Source organism: Macrotis lagotis, chromosome 1, assembly GCF_037893015.1.
Source record: "Macrotis lagotis isolate mMagLag1 chromosome 1, bilby.v1.9.chrom.fasta, whole genome shotgun sequence".
Lineage (NCBI taxonomy): Eukaryota > Metazoa > Chordata > Mammalia > Peramelemorphia > Peramelidae > Macrotis > Macrotis lagotis.
This window is the reverse complement of record NC_133658.1, coordinates 686,265,919-686,286,216: the sequence shown is the minus strand read 5'-3', so window position 1 is coordinate 686,286,216 and position 20,298 is coordinate 686,265,919. Positions and strand designations below refer to the sequence as shown.

At 34.0% G+C, this 20,298-nt stretch overlaps 1 protein-coding gene across 10 annotated transcripts in view; it reads right to left on the bottom strand.

Annotated features, from left to right (window-relative positions):
- The window catches only part of LNPK (lunapark, ER junction formation factor), a 108,913-nt gene that overhangs the window by 17,501 nt on the left and 71,114 nt on the right, over window positions 1-20,298 (bottom strand). For all 10 annotated transcript variants that reach the window (XM_074215646.1, XM_074215647.1, XM_074215652.1 and 7 more), the window contains 3 exons: window positions 13,891-13,974; window positions 13,760-13,811; window positions 2,527-2,742 (listed from right to left, as the gene is read on the bottom strand). In XM_074215646.1, the coding sequence (XP_074071747.1) occupies window positions 2,527-2,742; window positions 13,760-13,811; window positions 13,891-13,974 (352 nt within the window). The remainder of the gene's footprint in view (window positions 1-2,526; window positions 2,743-13,759; window positions 13,812-13,890; window positions 13,975-20,298) is intronic.

Here is a 20,298-nt window from a genome sequence, read left to right as displayed (position 1 = left end):
TTTCTATATATATGAAACTTATCCCATGATTCCTAAAATATCTTCATTAAGATATAAACTTGTTCTCCATCTTAAAATGAGTCCCTCATTCATGTACCTGAATCTATGAATAATTGTTTTATTATGACTACTTCAAAGATCAGAAATAAAAATCTAATATTATTTTGGCAAAGAACCTACATGTATATTTCAAGAATTCATGCTGATATTTTTTCACAAAATCTGAAAACTAAAATTTTATATTATGATAGCCTGAAGCATCTAATTTGACACATCAAAAAATGTTTTCAAAAAACTTTTCTTAGGTTTAAATATATCCTCATCATGTGTTTCCTATATGCCAAGTTTAAATGTATTTAAGAGAATTATCTTTAAAAATACTGTTCATAAAAAAGAGATGCGTGCTTTGAAAAGGCCTACTGCTACAATCTCTTTTGGAGGGGAGGGTAAGACAACTGGGATTAAGTAACTTGCTCAGGGTCATACAGTTAATAAGTGTCAAGTTTCTGAGGTCAAATTTGAACTCAAGTTCTCCTTACTCCAGAGCTAGTGCTCTATTAGCCACCTAGCCTGAGGACCTAAGCTCTTGGGCAAGTCACTTAAACCTGATTGTGTAGCATCCAGGGTCAACTCCAATTATCTTGCTGATTCACTTCCAGCCACTGGATCTAGGTGGTTTCAAAGGAGAAAGTGAAGCTGCACCCCCCCACACACACACATTCAAATCCAATTCACAAGGATGTCATGGCATCACCTCCTTGATGTCATGATCTTTTGAGAACAAATATCATCATCATCATCATCATCCTCATCATCCTCACCATACAATAGACCTCACAATTTATAGCTGGGGTGACTTCAAACTTATCCTTTTTTGTAATCCTCTTTTCAAACTTATTTGATCAGTATTCTTCCAGTTTCCCAAAATATGAATCTACTCTTTGGAGATATGAGAGAAAACATCATTGCCACAAAGGACAAAGGTGAAGACAATAATCACCTATTGCTCACCATAAGTATACTGATTATTTGTTCAAAACTATTACTTGGCTTCAAGGTCAATGGAAAAACAACTAAGTTAGTAGTAAATGGCTTTGGAGAATTTTGATAAATCAAACATGAATTTGGTCAGAATAAACAATTTCAAAATGATTTTGACTTCTAATAATCTAATATTAAAACTGAATGTGAATCAATGGATTTCCATATTCTATTCACTATCCAAAAATCTTATTTCCAATACAACATACTTTGTGGAGTTTGGAGTCTCTAAGAGAACGCCTGGATGTCATCAAATTTTTTTAGGTTTTTGCAAGGCAAATGGGGTTAAGTGGCTTGCCCAAGGCCACACAGCTAGGTAATTATTAAGTGTTTGAGACCGGATTTGAACCCAGGTACTCCTGACTCCAGGGCCGGTGCTTTATCCACTGAGCCACCTAGCCGCCCCAATGCCATCAAATTTAATAAAAAACATACAAATGCACTCAATAATTGCAAAAACATCATTAATTAATAGAAGCTATTACCGAAAAATTTGGAAAAACTTCAACTGGGCAGGTAAGGTAGCATAGTAGATAGTGTGAATAGGAGATATCTCATAGTAGATAATTCCCCTGGAGTTATGAGATCCTGAGTTCAAATTTGGCCTCAAATACTCACTATCTGTGTGTCCGTAGACAAGTCACTTAATCCTGTTTGCCTCAGTATCCTCAACTGTAAACCATAGCTGGAGAAAGAAATGGCACATAACTCCAGTAACTTTGTCAAGAAAACTTCAAATGGGATCACAAAGAATTGAACACAACTAATAGAAAAAAAAAAAAAGATTTCCCTGTCTTTTTTTTGGGGGGGGGGGGGGGAGTTGCAAGGCAATGGGGTTAAGTGACTTGCCCAAAGTCATACAGCTAGGCAATTCTTAAGTGCCTGAGGTGGGATTTGAACTCAGGTCCTCCTGACTCCAGGGTGGTGGCTCTATCCACTGTACCACCTAGTTGCCCCTAAGATTTTCCTATCTTAAAAAATAACTTTCAATACTACAAAAATTAAAAATCAAACAATTGTTGAGATCAGAGTACTGTGCACAATGTACAGGTATCCATCCTTCTTGAAATTAAATCTTAAATTGTCAAAATTCAGGTTAAAAAATACATTCAGGGTATAGAAAAACCATGAATTTATTCTGAAAGTGTTGCTTCTCTGTTTGATTTATATAAATCTGGAGCTTTCCTAAACTTAGAACATAAAAAGGTACTCTATACTGTTGACTACAGAATACTGCAAAGTTTTATTGCCATTTAAACAAAGAAGCCATAACAGTTAAATGAGCTCAGGCAATAGGTTTCAGTATCACAAGGTGCCAGCTGTAAAGAGTTATGGCTAATTGAATATGGAACTCCCGCTTAATCAGATAACTGCTCTGCTATTTCCAAATGAAATGCCATTTCCATACTGTCTGAAAATGGCCTGTTTTATTGGTAACCAGAGAAAACAATATAAACTGTAAATAACATTAAGTGCTCTGTTTACCCATTCCAGGCATTGAAGTAGCAGGGGATCCAAGACGTCTTGGTAACGCATTTGACTGTAAGGCTGGAGCAAGAGCTCTTTCTGGTGGTCCACCAGGAGCTGAAGTATCCTTTTGTGAAGAGGGAGATCCTGGAACTTGTAGAGGTGATCCTTGGTTTGGACTGGATGGTGTAGATGGAGAAAGGTTTCTTTGAGCTGTAGTCCGCTGACGGATTTCTGACAGGAACAGGTATATGCTCAATTTAATGACTGATACCATATTATAAGAAACTAATTAACCAATACCACAAACTCTTACCAAACAGTGACTTAAATTATACAGTTTAAGTATTAAGACATTATGATATCAAACAGAATACATCAGGAATCTAAGCAAAATTTTGCAAAAAAATTATCAAAAAGCAAGAAACATTCTCATTTTATTGCTGCAATATAATTACTCATTGTTTTCTCATCACACTTATAAAAAGATCATATATCAATACCTGATTCTTTTTTCAAAGTAAACATAAGAAAACTATTAGCTCAATTACATATGTTATCCACATCAAAAGATTCTTTGACAGAGTGTCTCGCATAGTAAGCATTTAATAAAAGTTTCTTGATTGCTTTGTCTTAATAATGTGGGGGTTAAGGGGGGGGAGGAGTCTGTATTAGGAAAAAAAACCCAAATTTTAGTGCTATTCATTTTAGCATTTAGAAAATAGTATAATACAAATTGTCTGTTCCTTCCTCTCTTTTTCTACTTTCTACTGTGTCAATGGTCCAATTCCAGTCAAGTATCCCCTGAATTTGTCTAATCTCATCTATGTGTCAAATCATTATAAATTTTAAATGACTACAATTCAAATAAATGAAATTTTATTGAATTGTTCAAAATTAGCAGAAACATACTATTTCTTAAATAGAAAAATTACTTTGGATTATGAATTTTTAAAACCTGTCATTACAGAAAAAACAAGAATTACAATTCTATTAATAATGCAAAAAGAAAATTTAACTTGTCTAAAGAACTTCCAATTAAGGTTATCTATTTTGGGGGGGGAGGAAAAGAAATATGGGGGGGCCTTAATTCAGTAATAATAATTTCCAGTTAAGAAAGTTAAAAGATAAAAGCTGAAATGACATGAGCATTTTGAATGTTCAGATAAAATTTTAGGGATCAAATGGAGGATTGAGAAGAGAATGACAATGGAAAAACACTACTTCTACAGTCTCTTTGAACAAGTGAAAAGAACCACCCTTTCATTTAGAAGTTTCCCATATTTATCTGAAGTAGAGAATTTCAGATTCCACCTGGATTAATTATCTTGAACATATCCTGCAAACAGCTAGTCATTTAATGTTTCCTGTCCACAAGGAAATCATTGTTATTGAGTTAGAAAGCACATTAAAATCTCTGAAAACTAAGGCTTCTTACAAAGGGTTACAAAATCAATAAGGACTCATGGGGATTTAGAAATTTAAATTGTTGTATCAAAAACTACAAATATTTTTGCACCAATTTTCTGTCAAAGTGTAATTCTGAAACTTGTATTTTATGTCAGATAATTGAGAACACTTCTCAAATTGTGATAAGATACTTTAAGCAGACTTATCTTTTCATCTCTACAGCAAAGACTATTCAGACATCTTAATGTATGAAGACTATAATGTATATTATAGTACCTGAGACTAACCACATCACTCACACTTCACTAAAAGGTGAAGACTGTGACTGTTAAAGTTTACTGAACACAAAAGACATAATGTCTGGCATTCTATAAAATAGTTAAGTCACAGTCTTTTCCTGATAGTTCTAAAATCTGAACTGGAAAATATATAAAAGAAAAAATAAAAGGGGGAGAGGAGGAGAGGGGGAATGGGAATGGGTGGGCCGGAGAGGGGATAGAGAGAAAGAAAAAAGGAAGGTAGGTACTGTTTCAGTAAAGATAGGGTAAGTCAAAGTGTAAAATAATAATAGCTACAATGTTTTCAGGTATACTATTATATTGGTAATACCCAAATTCCCAGCATTTTCAACATAATCATTTCTGAATGTCATTTTTTATATCTAACCTGCTACTATGTTTCATTATTTTTCATTTCATGAAAAATTATACATTAGCTAATCTAAAAAACCTATTGCTCAAACAAAAATTCTATTTCAACCTTTTATTTAAAATAAAAATTTTCCCAAAAACTAATGACCAACTTTTTATTGTCTGGGTATAGAAATATGATAAATGTTATGCCATAGGCAGAAAACTAATTGAACATTTCCATAAATGATGTGGAGATAGAACAAAAAATATGTTAATTAGATTAAAGGGAGTCTGATTTTGGTTGGTTGTGAATTTAAATTGAAGTGGTTTGAATCAAATATGGGTCAAATAGGGATGATTGCACTTAGGGGAAAAGAAAAATAAAGTTGGCAATGAATGGCTTTATAGTAACTATGGAGGAGATCTGTGATAATAAGCTAAGAAGGCTTGTGGATTTTTTAAAATAAGCCTAATACAGATATGAATACTGATTTTTAAGCAACATATTTCTTAATAAGTTGTGATATTTTACAATTCTGCACATATTTAAGTGCTAGACAGTTTACTATTATAGAGATTCTACAGCAAATCCTTCTGTAATTTAATGAACTAGATTTTCTAAGGACAGATTTTTCATACCTTGTTTCAATTTTTCTTTTGTAAATCAAGATATATATATATATATATATATATATATATATATGTATATATACACTTTAAAATAAAAGGATTATCAGGTGTTTCCTAGTAAACCATTTAGAGTTATTCAAGCCCTTTGATGAATACTGTTTTCAACTCCAGCCATCACATGGAAGGATTAAAGTACCTAGAATTATGTTCAAAGAAAAGAGGGCTGAAAAATTGCTTTAAAATTTTCAGGTAGATTAAAAAGCTATTTGTAATAGTGGGGAGTCCTCAGTCCAATGTTAAATAAAATTGACATTCTCCTTAATCTCATCTGCCATTCCCTCCTTCCCCACCCCAAGTGCTACTGTACTGAGCAACCCAGAGGAGTAGCAATTTGTAGAGAAATATTACCTCCTAGACATTAAAAAAAATCAACTCTCCTTTCTCTCCTAACTCTACTTTTCATACCACAACTTTCTCCCTCTAGCTTTACATTTTATTTTATTTTCCTATTTGTTGAATTAATCGGTAATATTTTATATTGCTTAACTTTAATTTGAAAAGCAGGTGAGCAGAACTTTTAAGACAAAAAATAATAAATTAAGTTGCTTTTTTACTCGCATGTGACCTTCAATTGATCTTTTTTTCTGTGGGTCAGTGGCCCTCAATAGAAAAGGTTCCCCACCCCTATATAGAGGCTTGTGAATCAATATATTCTCCATCTCACTGAAGATAATGTGAGAAGATGAGTTTGAGTTGAAGCAAAGATATTTAGGATAAATATAGGAAAAGTTGACAATGACTGACACATCAAAATGTCACACCCCAGGGGATATTTAATTATCTTTCCATTTTTTGCAGTAGTATTTGGCACTAAAAAGAAAAACATGACCTCGAGTCTAGTACAAATGCCAATTGGCAATGATGGACTGTGGGGTCTCCAAATGCTGGTATGCAATCTGTGAACTTAAGGAGCTATCTTAACTCCCTAGGGCAAGATTGGGGTAGAACCTATATTTATCCTATAGAAAAGATTCAAGGCCAAGCTAATACTTGGGTCCAGGGATTATCATACACTTGGACAGAGGGCTCTACTTAGAAATTTCTTAAAAATCTCTGAGTTTAGGACTATCACCTTTAGACCTCTAGAACAAGCACAAAGGGCCCCCTTGGATAACTAGTTGCAAGCAATAAGCAAGAAATTTAGATTGAAAGTGTTAAATACCATCTGTGGGCACTCATCCCATGTACAGTCAAATAAGAATAAAATTTAACTGGGAAAAAAATAACACAATAAATAAAAAAATAACCAAACATAAAACATGTTAATATGTGGTTTACAAAGTTTAATGGACTCATTTTTACTTGAATTGGTAACAATGTTCCAAATGCATAAAAGTTTAAAGGGATTGATTATCATTATATGCCACTTTTTATTATAGCAGTCTCTAAATATGGTTAAACAAAGAGAGGATCTCAATGAGGTGGTTTATGAAGTCATTTCTTTGCCTACTGGTCTTTAACAAGATGGCTTAAATCCTGCCTTAAAATATAAAAATGAAGTAGAATATTTCAAGGACTTTTTTTTGGATTCAAATTCTATAGCCAAATCACCTAACAAACAACATTCCAAAAATAGACATAGTAAGATTTCCATTAATCAGAATGCTAGAGAAAAAGACATTTATAACTGACTTTATCTTCTGGACAGCTAAATCCCCCATACCTCTTGCTTTCAATCCATGCCAAAAAAATCACATTAACTAAAACCACACAAGGGCAATTTCTAACTTTTAATACATAATCAGATAATTTAAGAGCTGAAAGAGACTTCAAGACAGTGTGGTAAGGTAGAAAAAGTGCTGGGACTTAGGTAAAACCTGTGACATCATGAATTTCACTTCCATGTTACTACAATCATGGATGTGCTACTTAATTTAATGTTTCCTCATTTGTAAAACTGGGATGATAATACCTAGAATGCCCATGTCACAGGATTGTTGTAGGGACCAAATGAGATAATGAATATAAAAGTGCTTTGCAAAGTTTAATGAGCCATAATAGTTGTAGTGATAGAAGTGATAGTTATAGAAGTAGTAGTAGTGGTAGTAAGATAGGTGGCAGTGGCAAGGTGACAGTTGTAATGGTGGTGGTAGTATAACTATCAACAAATCCAAACCTCAGACTACGGTTCTACAGTTTGTCGTTCAAGATCTCATGTTAAAGCAAATTCATTGCCTCCTAAGACATCCTATTCCACTTTTGGACAATTCTAAGAATTAGAAAGGTTTTCCTTTCATCAAACTTAAATTTACCTCTTTAGATATCTTCAACTCATAGCTCTTCTCCTGGCCCTATGAAGACAAGACTAAACCTAATCTCTCTTACCTATGAGGTCTTATAAAACACTTCAAGACTAACTACTCTTCTTTCTTCCAGGTTAAACAATAGCCCCAGTTCCTTCAAATGATTCTTGGTGGCACATTCTCCAGTCCTCTCCTTCTAAACATGCTCCCACTTGCAAATTTCCTAATTAAATTGAGAGGTGAGCCCACAGGCATAATGGATAGAGAGCTGGCTTTTAAGTCAGGAAAACTTTTGCAAAACTTGAAATTCTGCCTCTGATACATATTAAATGCATTGGACAATTCCTATAACTATAAGCTACAAAGATATAAATTTGAATTTATAAAAGAGTTCAATACACTAAGGAAAATCACAGATGCAGTAACTATATCCCTGTCCTATAATATGAACAGAACTGAACACAATTTTCCAAACTGGATTTGATCACAGGGCAAAAGCTGAGAACTATAATTTCTCCTGTTCCTAAACATTATGCCTCTCAAAGCAGCCTAGAACAGCACTTTTTTTTAATGTTGTAAAAATCACATTATTGACTCCTACTGAGCCCCAAGACCACTTTTTAATCTCTAATTTCTTTTCATGCAATTCAATCAACGAGTATTTCTTTTCCCATAAAAGCAAGTATCTGAAGCTGGATTTGAATTCCTCTCCTCTTGACTCCCGAGGTCAGTGCTCTATACATTGTATTTCTCTAAGAAGAATCTTCTGTATGAAGTTTTCCCCCCATTCCTCTTGGCAGCTAGTGCCTTGCCCTTTTCTCTGTCATGTCTTATCCTCTTGATAAAATGTAAGTACCTTGAAGCAAGAGTTTTGTTGTTGTTGTTGTTGTTCTGAAACTCCTGGTATAGTGCTTGACACATATGGGCACTTGGTTTTGGAAGAGAAAGTGAGGTTGGTGAGTTAGCAACCCCTCACTCAAAGCTAATTCACATGCTTTTCATGGCATGACCTCCCTGATGTATCAGTCTTCTTCAAGAATGAAGTACAAACATCATCTAGAGAGAATCCCTCTTCCATTTGGACTCCATTCTGAATATTTTCCATAAAAGCAGTAATGACTACCAGTAAACATTTGTCTCTGTTCTATGCTTCATTTGAAAAAATAATCAGAGGGTCACTAAACAGCTATTTCTATTGTTACATCATTGATGGAATCATAAGATTTTAATATATACATCAGAGATACCTTTTAAGAAGGAATTCAGTTCTTTAAGGTAACATCATTTTATGCTACCAAGAAAAAGGACTTTAAACAATAAGCACTGTAAGATTTTGAATGCTTTGCATCTTTCAATCTGTGGCATGCCAAATTTGACCTTTCTTGATGATTCAGGGTCATCATTTAAAAAAATCTTTTATTATACTACTATCCATATTCTCTGAATTACAATTTTTCTGCTTAATCTATTCTAAATCTATTCTAATCTATTCTAAACTATCATTGCCACTGTCTCTAACAATCTACCACTAAATATCCCTGTTTTACTGTTGGCACAGAAAAGCAGTTGCACTTATTAAAAAAAAATACTGTATATTAAATACCTGCAAATATTTAAAATATTAACATTAATATTTAACTGCATGTTTACCACTGCTTCCATTCTGCCCTCTCTCTGAACAGCCCTCAACTAAAGTGAAATTAAGGTCCAGGGAATCTGAAAGAGTAGACACAAAAATCATGGAAAGGGGTCAAAATACCACCAGCTCCCAGCACTAACTCAAATTGCTGCCAATGGTGGGTCACTTCATGGCAACTGAATCTTCCTATTTTAAGAAATAATGGGAACAGCTAGTTGGTGCAGTAGATAGAGCAAGCAGCCCCTGGAGTCAGGAGGCTGAGTTCAAATCCAGCCTCAGACACTTAATAATTGTCTAGCTGTGTGACCTTGGGCAAATCACTTAACCCCATTGCCTAAAATAAACTATTAAAAAAAAGAAATATTAGAATGATGTTATTAAATGGTCTGAGTAGGGGCGGCTAGGTGGCACAGTGGATAAAGCACCAGCCCTGGGGTCAGGAGTACCTGGGTTCAAATCCAGTCTCAGACACTTAATAATTACCTAGCTGTGTGGCCTTGGGCAAGCTACTTAACCCCATTTGCCTTGCAAAAACCTAAAAAAAAAAGATCTGAGTAGTAACAGCAACTGCATTTATATGAGGCATGAGAAAAATATTTTATATAAGCAGGAAATACCTTCATTCCAATTCTAGAAACAAATTCAAAAATAAATTTAACAAATAGTTTTGGGATATTAAGAACCAGATATAAATGCATTTGGGGTTTACATGTTTGTAATCTGTTGTCACATGTCAAAAGTATAAAGATTAATTTAAACCTTGGGTTAAGTGGGTGGCTCAGTGGATAGAGCACCAGCCCTGGAGTCAGGAGGACCTGAATTCAAATTCAATCACAAACACTTAATGACTACTTAGCTGTGTGACCTTGGACAAGTCACTTAACTCCACTGCCTTGCAAAAAAATAAAAAAAGATTAATTTGACCCTTTCCAATGAAAGACACAATGTACTGTTTTAACAATGTATTGCCTCTCCAACTTTTCTGGGAGTTATGGGAAAATATTTACAATGGTACATACAAAGATAAATGAGCTGAAAAAATTAAGATATTATTTTTAAGCTTTTATACAAATAATAAAACATTGCATACATTAGGAAAAATAATTATGTATTCTGTTCATCAAAAGTAAGCAACTGGCAGTACCAATCAAACTACCAAACAACTACTCTACCAAGCTAGAAAAAATAGTATCAAAATTCATCTGGAGCAACAAAAGGGCAAGAATAGCAAGGGAAATAAAGGAAAAAAAGATAAAGGAAGGTAGCCTAACTCTACCATATCAAAATAAAGCAGCAGTCATCAAAACTGCCTGGGACTAGTTACGAAATTGAATAATGGATCAATAGATTAGGATAGGTTCAAAAGAAACTGCAGTAAATGACTACAGCAATCTACTATTTGACAAACCCAAAGACATAAGTCTCTGGGATAAGAACTCACTATTTGACAAAAATTGTTGGGAAAATTGAAAAATAGTATGGTAAAAACTAGGCATAAATTCACATCTCACACCTTCTACCAAAATAAGGTCAAAATGGATACAGGACATAAAAAACATAAAAAAGAACAATAGCATAAATAAATTAATAGACAAAAAATTTCCATCTGATCTATGGAAAAGGGATAAATTTATGACCAAACAAGAACGAGAGCACATTATAAACTGCAAATTAATGATTTTGACTATATTAAATCAAAAAGATTTTGCACAAATAAAATCAATGCTGCCAAAATTAGAAGGAAAGCAGAAAGCTGGGAAACAATATTCACAACCAGGAGTTCTTTATGTTTTGTTTTGGTTTTTTTTGCAAGGCAATGGAGTTAAGTGATTTGTCTAAGGTCACATAGCTAGGCAATTCTTAAGGTGTCTGAGGTCACATTTGAACTGTTCCTCCTGACTCTGGGACCAATGCTCTCTATCCACTGTACCACTACCTAGCTGCCCTACAACTAGGAGTTTTGATAAAGGTCTCATTTCTAAAATATATAGAGAATTGCATCAAATTTATAAGATTACAAGTCATTCCCCAATTGATAAATGGCCAAAGGATATGAAGAGACAGTTTTCAAATGAAGAAATTAAAGCTATATAGAACCATATGAAAAAAATGCTTCCAAATCAAGTACTGATTAGAGAAATGTAAATTAAAACAATGAGGTATCATCTCATACCTATTAGATTAGCTAAGATGAGAAAAAAGGGAAGATGATCAATGTTAGAGAGGTTGTGGGAGGATTGGGATATTGATGCAATGCTGGTGGAATCGTGAACGTATCCAGCTTTTCTAGAGAGCAATATGGAACTATGCCCAAAGAGCATTAAAACTGTTCATATGGGGTGGCTAGGTGGTGTAGTGAATAGAGCACCAGCCCTGGAGTCAGGAGTACCTGAGTTCAAATCTGGCCTCAGAGACACTTAATAATTACTTAGCTGTGTGGCTTGCCCAAAGCCTTAACCCCATTGCCTTGCAAAAACAAAAACAAAAAAACTGTTCATACCCTCTGATCCAAGAATTCCAATTCTAGGTCTATATCTAGAAGAAAATACAAAAAATGGGAAAATCCTACATGTTCCAAAATACTCATAGCAGCTCTTTTTGTAGTGGCAAAGAATTGGAAATTGAGGGGAGGCCCATCAATTGGGGAATGATTAAACAAGTTATGGTACATGAATACTATGGAATATTATTGTTCTATAAGAAACCATAAATGGGCAGACTCTAGGAGAAGCATGGAATGACTTCCAAGATCTGATGTTGAGCAAAGGGAGTAGAACCAGGAGAACAGCATTATGAAATGAATAATCTTAATGGAAGCAGCTCCTGTGACAGTCCTGAGAGCTAGGACAACAGTATTTGACTGATAAATGGACTATATTATTTCCCACCAGAGGAAGAAAAACAAAATAAAACAAAACACTCAGGAAAAAAAAAAAAAACCTTCCAAATCTGATGTACACTTTATAAAAATTATCTCTTCTGTATATCTTTCCCTTAATCCTAATTCCTCATGCCAAAAATTACTAATTTGTAAATATGTTTAACAAAAGATGTTATGTAAAATGCTAACCTGACTGCTCCCTGCTGAGGGGAGAGGGGTGGGAAGGAAGGGTGGAGGGAAATTTTGTAACTTGGAAATATGCATGTACAAAGGGATGGAAATAAATAAATAAATTTTAAAATTAGAAAAAAAAGTAAGCAACTGCCCTTATATTATAGGTAAGACATCACACATCCTTTTATTTTTATTTTTTATAACTATACTTTCAGAATGCTTACTAGTACAACTGCCCAGAATGCAATTCCAATGGTGTTATGAATTTTGTTCCAAATTGAATGGAAATTTGTCTGTGAGACTTTCTTAAGGGAGAAATGCTCTAAACATTTATTAGATGTTTAGATAGGAGACAGGCTGCTTTTCAAATCAAATTTCACAAAAAGACAATCGAGATATTTACTAAGAATCTCTGAGAAAAGTATAAATATTGTAAATATTGTAAAAATTCCTGGAACTTTATATGAACAACCTTTAAAGAGGTAATAAATTACTTAAATCATAATTATTATAAATTCACTGAATATGGATTTCTGCTAAAAGAAAAATGGAAGCACAAGACAGGGAAAAGGGTTTAGAATCAAGGCATGAGTCATCAGTGTGACATTTGGCAAGTCACTTAAACCCTTCAGTGCCTTAGTTTCAGCATCAATAGAACAAATAAATTAGAACATGCCCAAAGGTCCTTTTCAACTTTAAGTTAGCATTTCTAATAAGGAAAATCATTAATATGTAAAGCATTACCTGTGATTTTTCTAAATATTTATCAAAGCACTTTTTAAAAAAGGAGCCAGTTTTTCTCATAAGCACCAGCAAGCCATATCAGAAATTATGAAAAAAAAATAAGTAATGATTTTCGGTGTTATTTTTGAAAAGAGAAGACTGAAGACAGATTTCTCCAGGATGTATAGCACAAGCAACACAGGATTCAGATAGGGGAGGCAAAATCACAGCCCACTCAAAACTAAACTCAAATAGTCTTCTTTTAATGCTCATTTTAAGTAAACTTAGTATATATATTTTACCAGAGAACAAATTTTTCAAATTTACTCAATATTTCATACTAAGATGATATGGGATTAATGTTTTTCCTTGTGCAAAGCAATCTAAAGAAAGTTTTACAATAACTTTAAGAACTGTTGCTTTAATTTTCTTATTTATGAGTTTGTCTCACAAAATGCAATGTGAAGAAAAAACGTGAATTGCAGTATGAAGAAAAGTTCTACAGGAAAGTGTGTAAATATAAAGATTCAAAGACTTCTGCTATAATCAAACTGCCAACTGACTAAAAATAAAACAAACTATACTAAATTCTCAAGCAAGGTTACTCAAATTTCAAGAAGTTAAAATCAATTCCAGATTTCATCTCAATAGACATTAACATCCCAGAAGTAACCTCATTTGTCAAATCATTCACATAAAGACTTACCATTATCAGGTGAAATAACCAACCACCCCAAACTGTACTCCAAAACAGATGTAAAAATACAAAAATATTCCATAAAGATTTTCACACTTCTCCACTTGTATAAATACGGTTCTTTCCAACAGCAGCAGCAGCAGTTTCTACAAAGTTATTTACCTTGTCCAGGCCTTGAAGTTGCAGCTGCTCCTGAAGATGTTGGTTCAAGCTCCTGTTAATTATAGAAAGTTATAAGTGTTTTGCTATATAACATATTTTATAATAAATGACTACTATTATCAGGGTCCTACCTTTGCCTTCCTTGACTCTGGATCAAACCTTTCAAGAATTAATTTAGCAGTCTTGTAAGTTTCTTTTTCCATGACTTCTTCAAGCTGTGAACAAAAATTTCCATAGGTTGTCATTTTTAACTTTTAACTGCTTATAAATGTTATTTTCACAACTATGATTTAAAATTTATTAAACTAAAAAGTTCAGTGAAAACTAAAAACATACTACATAATATATCTAGGCAGTACTGAAAGATTTCCTATGTTCAAAAAAGGTAAAATTTAAATTTTATAATAGTTTCTAACCTTTAATGTGATACTTGTGATTTTATGGCTTTATTGGAAAGAACTACCAAATATTACTAATTGTTTACATATAATGAGGAGAATAATTACATGCACCAACTTCAATAATGGAATGTGCAAAAATCTATCAGCCATCATTATTGGAAGTTATTAGACATGACAAGCAAATGACAGGCAATTCCTCAGATTTATTTCCTCATAGCACTTAATGCTATTAATTTAAAGAAGGTCGTTAGCCAAGTGCTTTACAGAATAAAGTCTCTGTGCCAATTAACTGCTGTCAGCATCGATTTTAGATTATTTATTAGCAGAAGCAATTAGCTTGCTGCAAATGCTGTGAAAACTCACTAACTGGGAGAACAGCCATGGAATTTGCTCAAATGACTTTAAGGGCTAAATTCCATTTTTACAGTTAGGTTCAAACAACTTCTGAAGAGGAAAAATGTGCATGCTAAGAATTTAAATAAAAAATTTACTTGAGTTCTATACATAGTTTAGGCGTTCTAGCCAGTTACTAGTTTAAACTCCATTATTATAATGAACTCAGGTCACTTTATAACTTAATACATGGATTTAATATTAAAAGTAATGACAAGTTAAATTGTCATTTTAGCAATTAAAAGGTAATATTAGAAAGCTTAACTTTAGTGTGCAGATATTCTGTTATAATTAATAAGCAGAATAAAAAAACACTTCTAAAAATCTTAACTGGATAGCATATTTGCAAATAACTCTCTTTGACAACTTAAGTTCATCAAACTATATACAAGTCCAAGTGTACTTACTAAATAATACAATTAAAAAGACACTGCCACAACAGGAATTAATATACTTCTCATTAGCCACTCAAATTCTACATGTAAGAAATCAACTGTCTTGGTTAAGTGATTTTCAGTCTTGTTTCCATGCCACTATTGTGGCATTATCACCAGGAACACAATGATATTCTCTTCCCTTCAAAAAATGAATTTTTATTTATTTTTATTTTTAAGTGCTTTATATAATTTTACTGATGGTAAAGAATGTATCCCTACACAAAGACAAAAAAAATGACAGCAACACACCTCCAAAAAAGATTGAGAATTGCTGCTCAAGATAGATGAGAATTTTATTACTTTGGGGCAAATCAAAACAAGAGCACCAGAAAGTGTATTAGTCCCTAGGAATAAAAAGACAAAAAAAAAAAAAAAAAAGTAACAATTCCTGTGCTTAAAGAGCTTGTAGATACATCTTCACAAATAAATGCTGTGTGTTTGTGTGTGTGTGTGTGTGTGTGTGTGTGTATTTATATATCTGAAAAAAATGCATTGTTGGGACAGCACTAGAGAGTGTCAGGAAAGGCCTCTTCTAGGAAATTGCAATGGAGGAAGTCTTAAAAGGAACCTAAGAGTTCTTTCTAAAAGGTAGAGGGAGGAGGGAGAACATTCATTTATGTATGGGGGAAACAGACCATGCAAAGACCAGAAGTTCATGATTGTACCCCAATCTAAAAGTCCAGGGGAACATGTATAAATCACCTTAGAAAGTTAGACTGACATGATGGAAATGGAGGGAAGAGGTAAGGAAGTTCCTGAAAGAGGCAGAAAAGATACAGATGGGATAGGAAGGAACAGGTAAAAGGTGTTTTAGTCTTCTAAGAAGTCTACTGAGATTCTGTGTAAACTGTAAGAGTAGGCTATCATACTTTGCTCAATCACTATAGTAACAATGATTTGAGGAAGAGGTAGAAAGGGGATGGCCAAGTTGGTTAGGCCCTTGTGTCCTGAGGAGATAGCTAGAACCCGTGAAAGATATTGGGCTGAGGCTAGGTTTCACTTAATTCATTACTCTAGTCAATAATGAGGGCAACTGGGTAAGTCCCAGAGATGAATGAATTAACTCCTAAGGTGATAGCAGTTTTACACAACAAAGAGGTACAATAGTGAACTTGGTAAATTCTAAAAATCAAAATATACAATGGCCTAGATTAAAAACATAGTAAAACAGATTTTATTTGTCCAACTAACCATCCTATTAAGAGGACAAAAAAGGCAAAGAATCTTAATGCTAGTTTAAAGATACAGCCTGCAGTCAAAATGAGTTTTGACAGTCAGGACAAGAATTACAATAAGAAATTTTATTCCAAGCAGTTAAATTTAGGGTACTATAATTTGATCCTAGACAGTTCTGAACATTATTTGCAATCCTCAAATATTAGACAAGTGACAGAACTTCTTTTTAATTATTTCTTTACTGTCTTCTAGTAAACACATGAACTTTATATGGGTCTCCACCAATTTCAGCTACAACTGGCTTCTATAGGGTTCATCTTCCCCAATCCCATAATCCTGCTTCTTCATTCAACAAGTTTTTATAGAACTTGTATTATGTATACAATGCTGTCATAAGTGCAAAGGGGTATATAAAAGATAATATATAGTTAATAACAATTCCAGGCAGTGTATGATTAAATTTCAAAATTTACGTGTTATGAGATTACAGAGAAAAAAAGAAACCAGTGAGGGCTAAGGAAGGAGTCAAGGAAGACTAATAATGAAAATAATAATTATTAACATTTATATAGAGCTCATTATGTACCATGTACTTTGTTAAGCTCTTTACAAATACTACCTCAGTTGATTCTCATAATCATCCTGGAAAGTAGATGCTTTTATTTAATCCATTTTAAAGATGAGGAAACAAATGGTAGAAGAGGTTAAATGGCTGGCTGTGGTCACACAGCTCTTCCTGACTCCAAGTCAAGCACTCTGTCCAGTGCAACACACCTCGCTCAGTGGAACAAGCTACTAGAACACCCATGGGAACTTCTCACCCCTCTCTATGCAGACCATGTGTTCCTGTAATACCCAACTCCTCTTTCCATAACCTACCCTATGGTTCCTTTCGGTCTCAATCTACCCTTTCCAATAGTCATTGGTCCAAGCACTTCCAGTCTTCCTGCCTCCTCCCACACATCAGCAGACACAGCTACTCACAGCACTTCAGGAAAAACAAGTGTTTACCAACTACAATGCTTCTGGCAAGAAGAAATTCTATTGACCTAGAGTATCTGCTGACAGCCTAAAGACCCAAAGGCTTTATCATATATACCCTACTACTGAACTCTGGAGATCCCTAGGCTTTGGCATCTAACCTGCTGTTGAATTCTCTTACCTCCCTGAGATCAGAGTATGCCAGTTTTCTATCTATGGCTACATCATCTTCATTCAGTCATTCATAGGGAGGAGAAACTTCAGATAAACCCTAACTAAACAGGATATGGATAGCCTGAGAGAAGAAAGCAGGGAAGTCCAGACAAGGAGAACAACAGGAGGAAACACTTAAAATTGGCTAAGCAGAGAGTTGTTCAGGAAGGTTGGATCAAAAGGATTATTAGACTGGAAATTTGTACAAACAGATTGGGAGTTAGACTGAAGATAGATTGTAAAGACCTGGATATGCCAAGCTAGGAAGGGAGGTCTTCCATCAGGAACTTTTGTTTAAGGCTTGTTTTTAAAAGTATGAATGGAAAGGATGTCTTAGATTCTATTTAACAGCAGCACATAGGAAAAACTGAAGTGAGTTCAAAAGCAGGGAGACCAGTAGACATCAAGGAACAAACCAAGAATCAATGGAAAAGGATGGGGAATCTCAAGAGACATTCTGTAAGAAAGATTAAACAATTTGGTAGTAGATTGGAATGGAGCAGGTTGCAGAACAATGAGAGTTATTATTGAAGCAGAAAGGGGAAAGTATTTTGAGATGTCCTTTAGGAGTTGAAGAGTGGGGTTGTGTAATTATTTTACTAAAAGACAAGGACTTAATAATCAACATACACAATCAACATAACTTTCAGTTAGAAGGTTTCCTATTTATCTCACTACTCTTGGGTGTCTTTTGCAGGATCTTCATTTAGGACATGCTTTCAAAATTTAAAGAATTTAGTTCTGGAGCTGCTTCTCTTTTCCTTCAATACTGTTTCACTTGATGATCTCATCATCTTCCACAGATTCAATTATCATCTCTATGCTAATGCTTCTCAGATCTACTTATCCAGTCATAACCTCTGCAAAATTCTGTTTGACATTCAAAGTCCTTTATGACCTCTGCCTTTCCCCAGTTTCCCTACTCCTCCCTTCTTTTCCCACTTTTCCAGTCATCTTTCACCACCTCACTTGCTCTGTGATCCAGTGACCCTTGTCTCCTTGATATTCCTTACATCCCTCCATCTCCTGTCTCTAGGAAATTTTCACTGCCTCCTCCATACCTGGAATATTTTCCTTCCTCATCTTTACTTCCCCACTTGCTTTCCTGGCTTCCTTCATGTTCCAGCTAAAATTCTACCTTCTACAAGAAGTCTTTCTTAATCCTCCTTAATTCTAGTGCCTTCCTTCTGCTGATAATTTCCAATTTATTTTGTATATCTCTTGTTGATATGTCTTTCATGCCTTCTTTCCTATTAGACTATGAGCTCAGACTACCTCTTCTTCTATTTTCATTACTCAGCAAAGTGCCTAGCAAATAGTAGGCATTTAATAAATGTTTACTGACTGATATAGCATATTTCCCCGTCCTAAGTTATCAGAAGTGCAATGTACTCAAAATTACTTTTTTTGTTTGTGCAAGGCAATTAAGTGTCTGAGGTCACATCTGAACTCAAGTCCTCCTGACTTCAAAGCTAATACTCTATTCACTGTGTCACCCGGCTGCCCCACTCAAATCACTTTTAAGAAAAACTTATCCATATATTTTAAAAGTAGATTTATGATTATATGTGTGTGGTCCACATTAGATTGCTTTCTCTTGTCCCCATCCCCGGGGGGGGGGGGGGGGGGGAAGGGAGGAGAAAAATGTAAAACTCAAAACTTTCCCAATACAATGATTTTTTAAATTATTTATTTATTTTATTTTTTAATTTTACAATTTGCCCCAATCTCATTTCTCCCTGCCCCCACAGAAGGCAGTCTGATAGTCTTTACATTGTTTTCAGATTATACATTGATCTAAATTGAATGTGTTGAGAGAAATCATAACCTTAAGGGAAAAAAATTAAATATGAGATAGCAAAATTACATAGTAAGATAATGGTTCTTTTTTTAAAATTAAAGGTAATAGTCTTTGGTCTTTGTTCAAACTCCACAATTCCTTCTCTGGATACAGATGGTATTCTCCATCACAGATACCCCAAAATTGTCCCTGATTGTTGCACTGATGGAATGAGAAAGTCCATTACGATTGATCATCAACCCCATGCAAAGCAATGACTGTTGAAAACAACTGTTACATGTATATAGTAAAATAATTTTTTAATAAAGTAGATTGCTTTAGTGTTATTAATTACTGCTTCTAGACTAAGATAAAATTTTTGCCTTGTTTACTATGGTATTCATATAATTTATATCAAATAAATAATAACTTTAAAATAAATTCACTGAAGGATCATAGGAGCAAAGACTGAGAGATATAAATAACCTTCAGAAATCACCTATTACAAGCTTCATTTTATAAATGAAACTGAAATCCAGAGAATTTACTTGCCTAAGGTCACTCCTGAACGAGTAGCACAGTAATGATTCAAATTCAGGTTGCCTCACCCCAGATCCTGATTTTTTCTCCTGTATCACATTATAAGGGAACAATTCTTCAAAACACACTTAAGAATATCTTCTATATGCATTTCTATAATCCCTGCTGCAAAGACATAGGAAAAATTTTAAGCAAATAGAACATTAAGTACCATACTAACACTACACTACTATACAAAGTTCAAAGTATCAGTTCTGAAGACTTATTTATGGCTTAATTCTGCTCCCATTTCTTTTTTGACAATTTCTTAAAGGAAGCCCAAATACATGCCAGGCACAGTAAATATAAAAACAATTCTTACTCAAAATCAATGTTTTAATAAAAAGAGACAATAATTATATATAAAAATATATTGAACATAAATATAAAGTAAATAAATACAATTATATGCAAAATAACTAAATACAGGGAGAGAAGAAAGGGAACTAGCATTTGGGGGATTAGGAGAAGTTTCAACAGATATAATACAGAAGATGATATTCTGTTGATTTTATCTCCCCAACTTTTTCATCTTTGTTCCAACTTTTAATCTCTCTCTACCACCACTCTAAAGTGTCT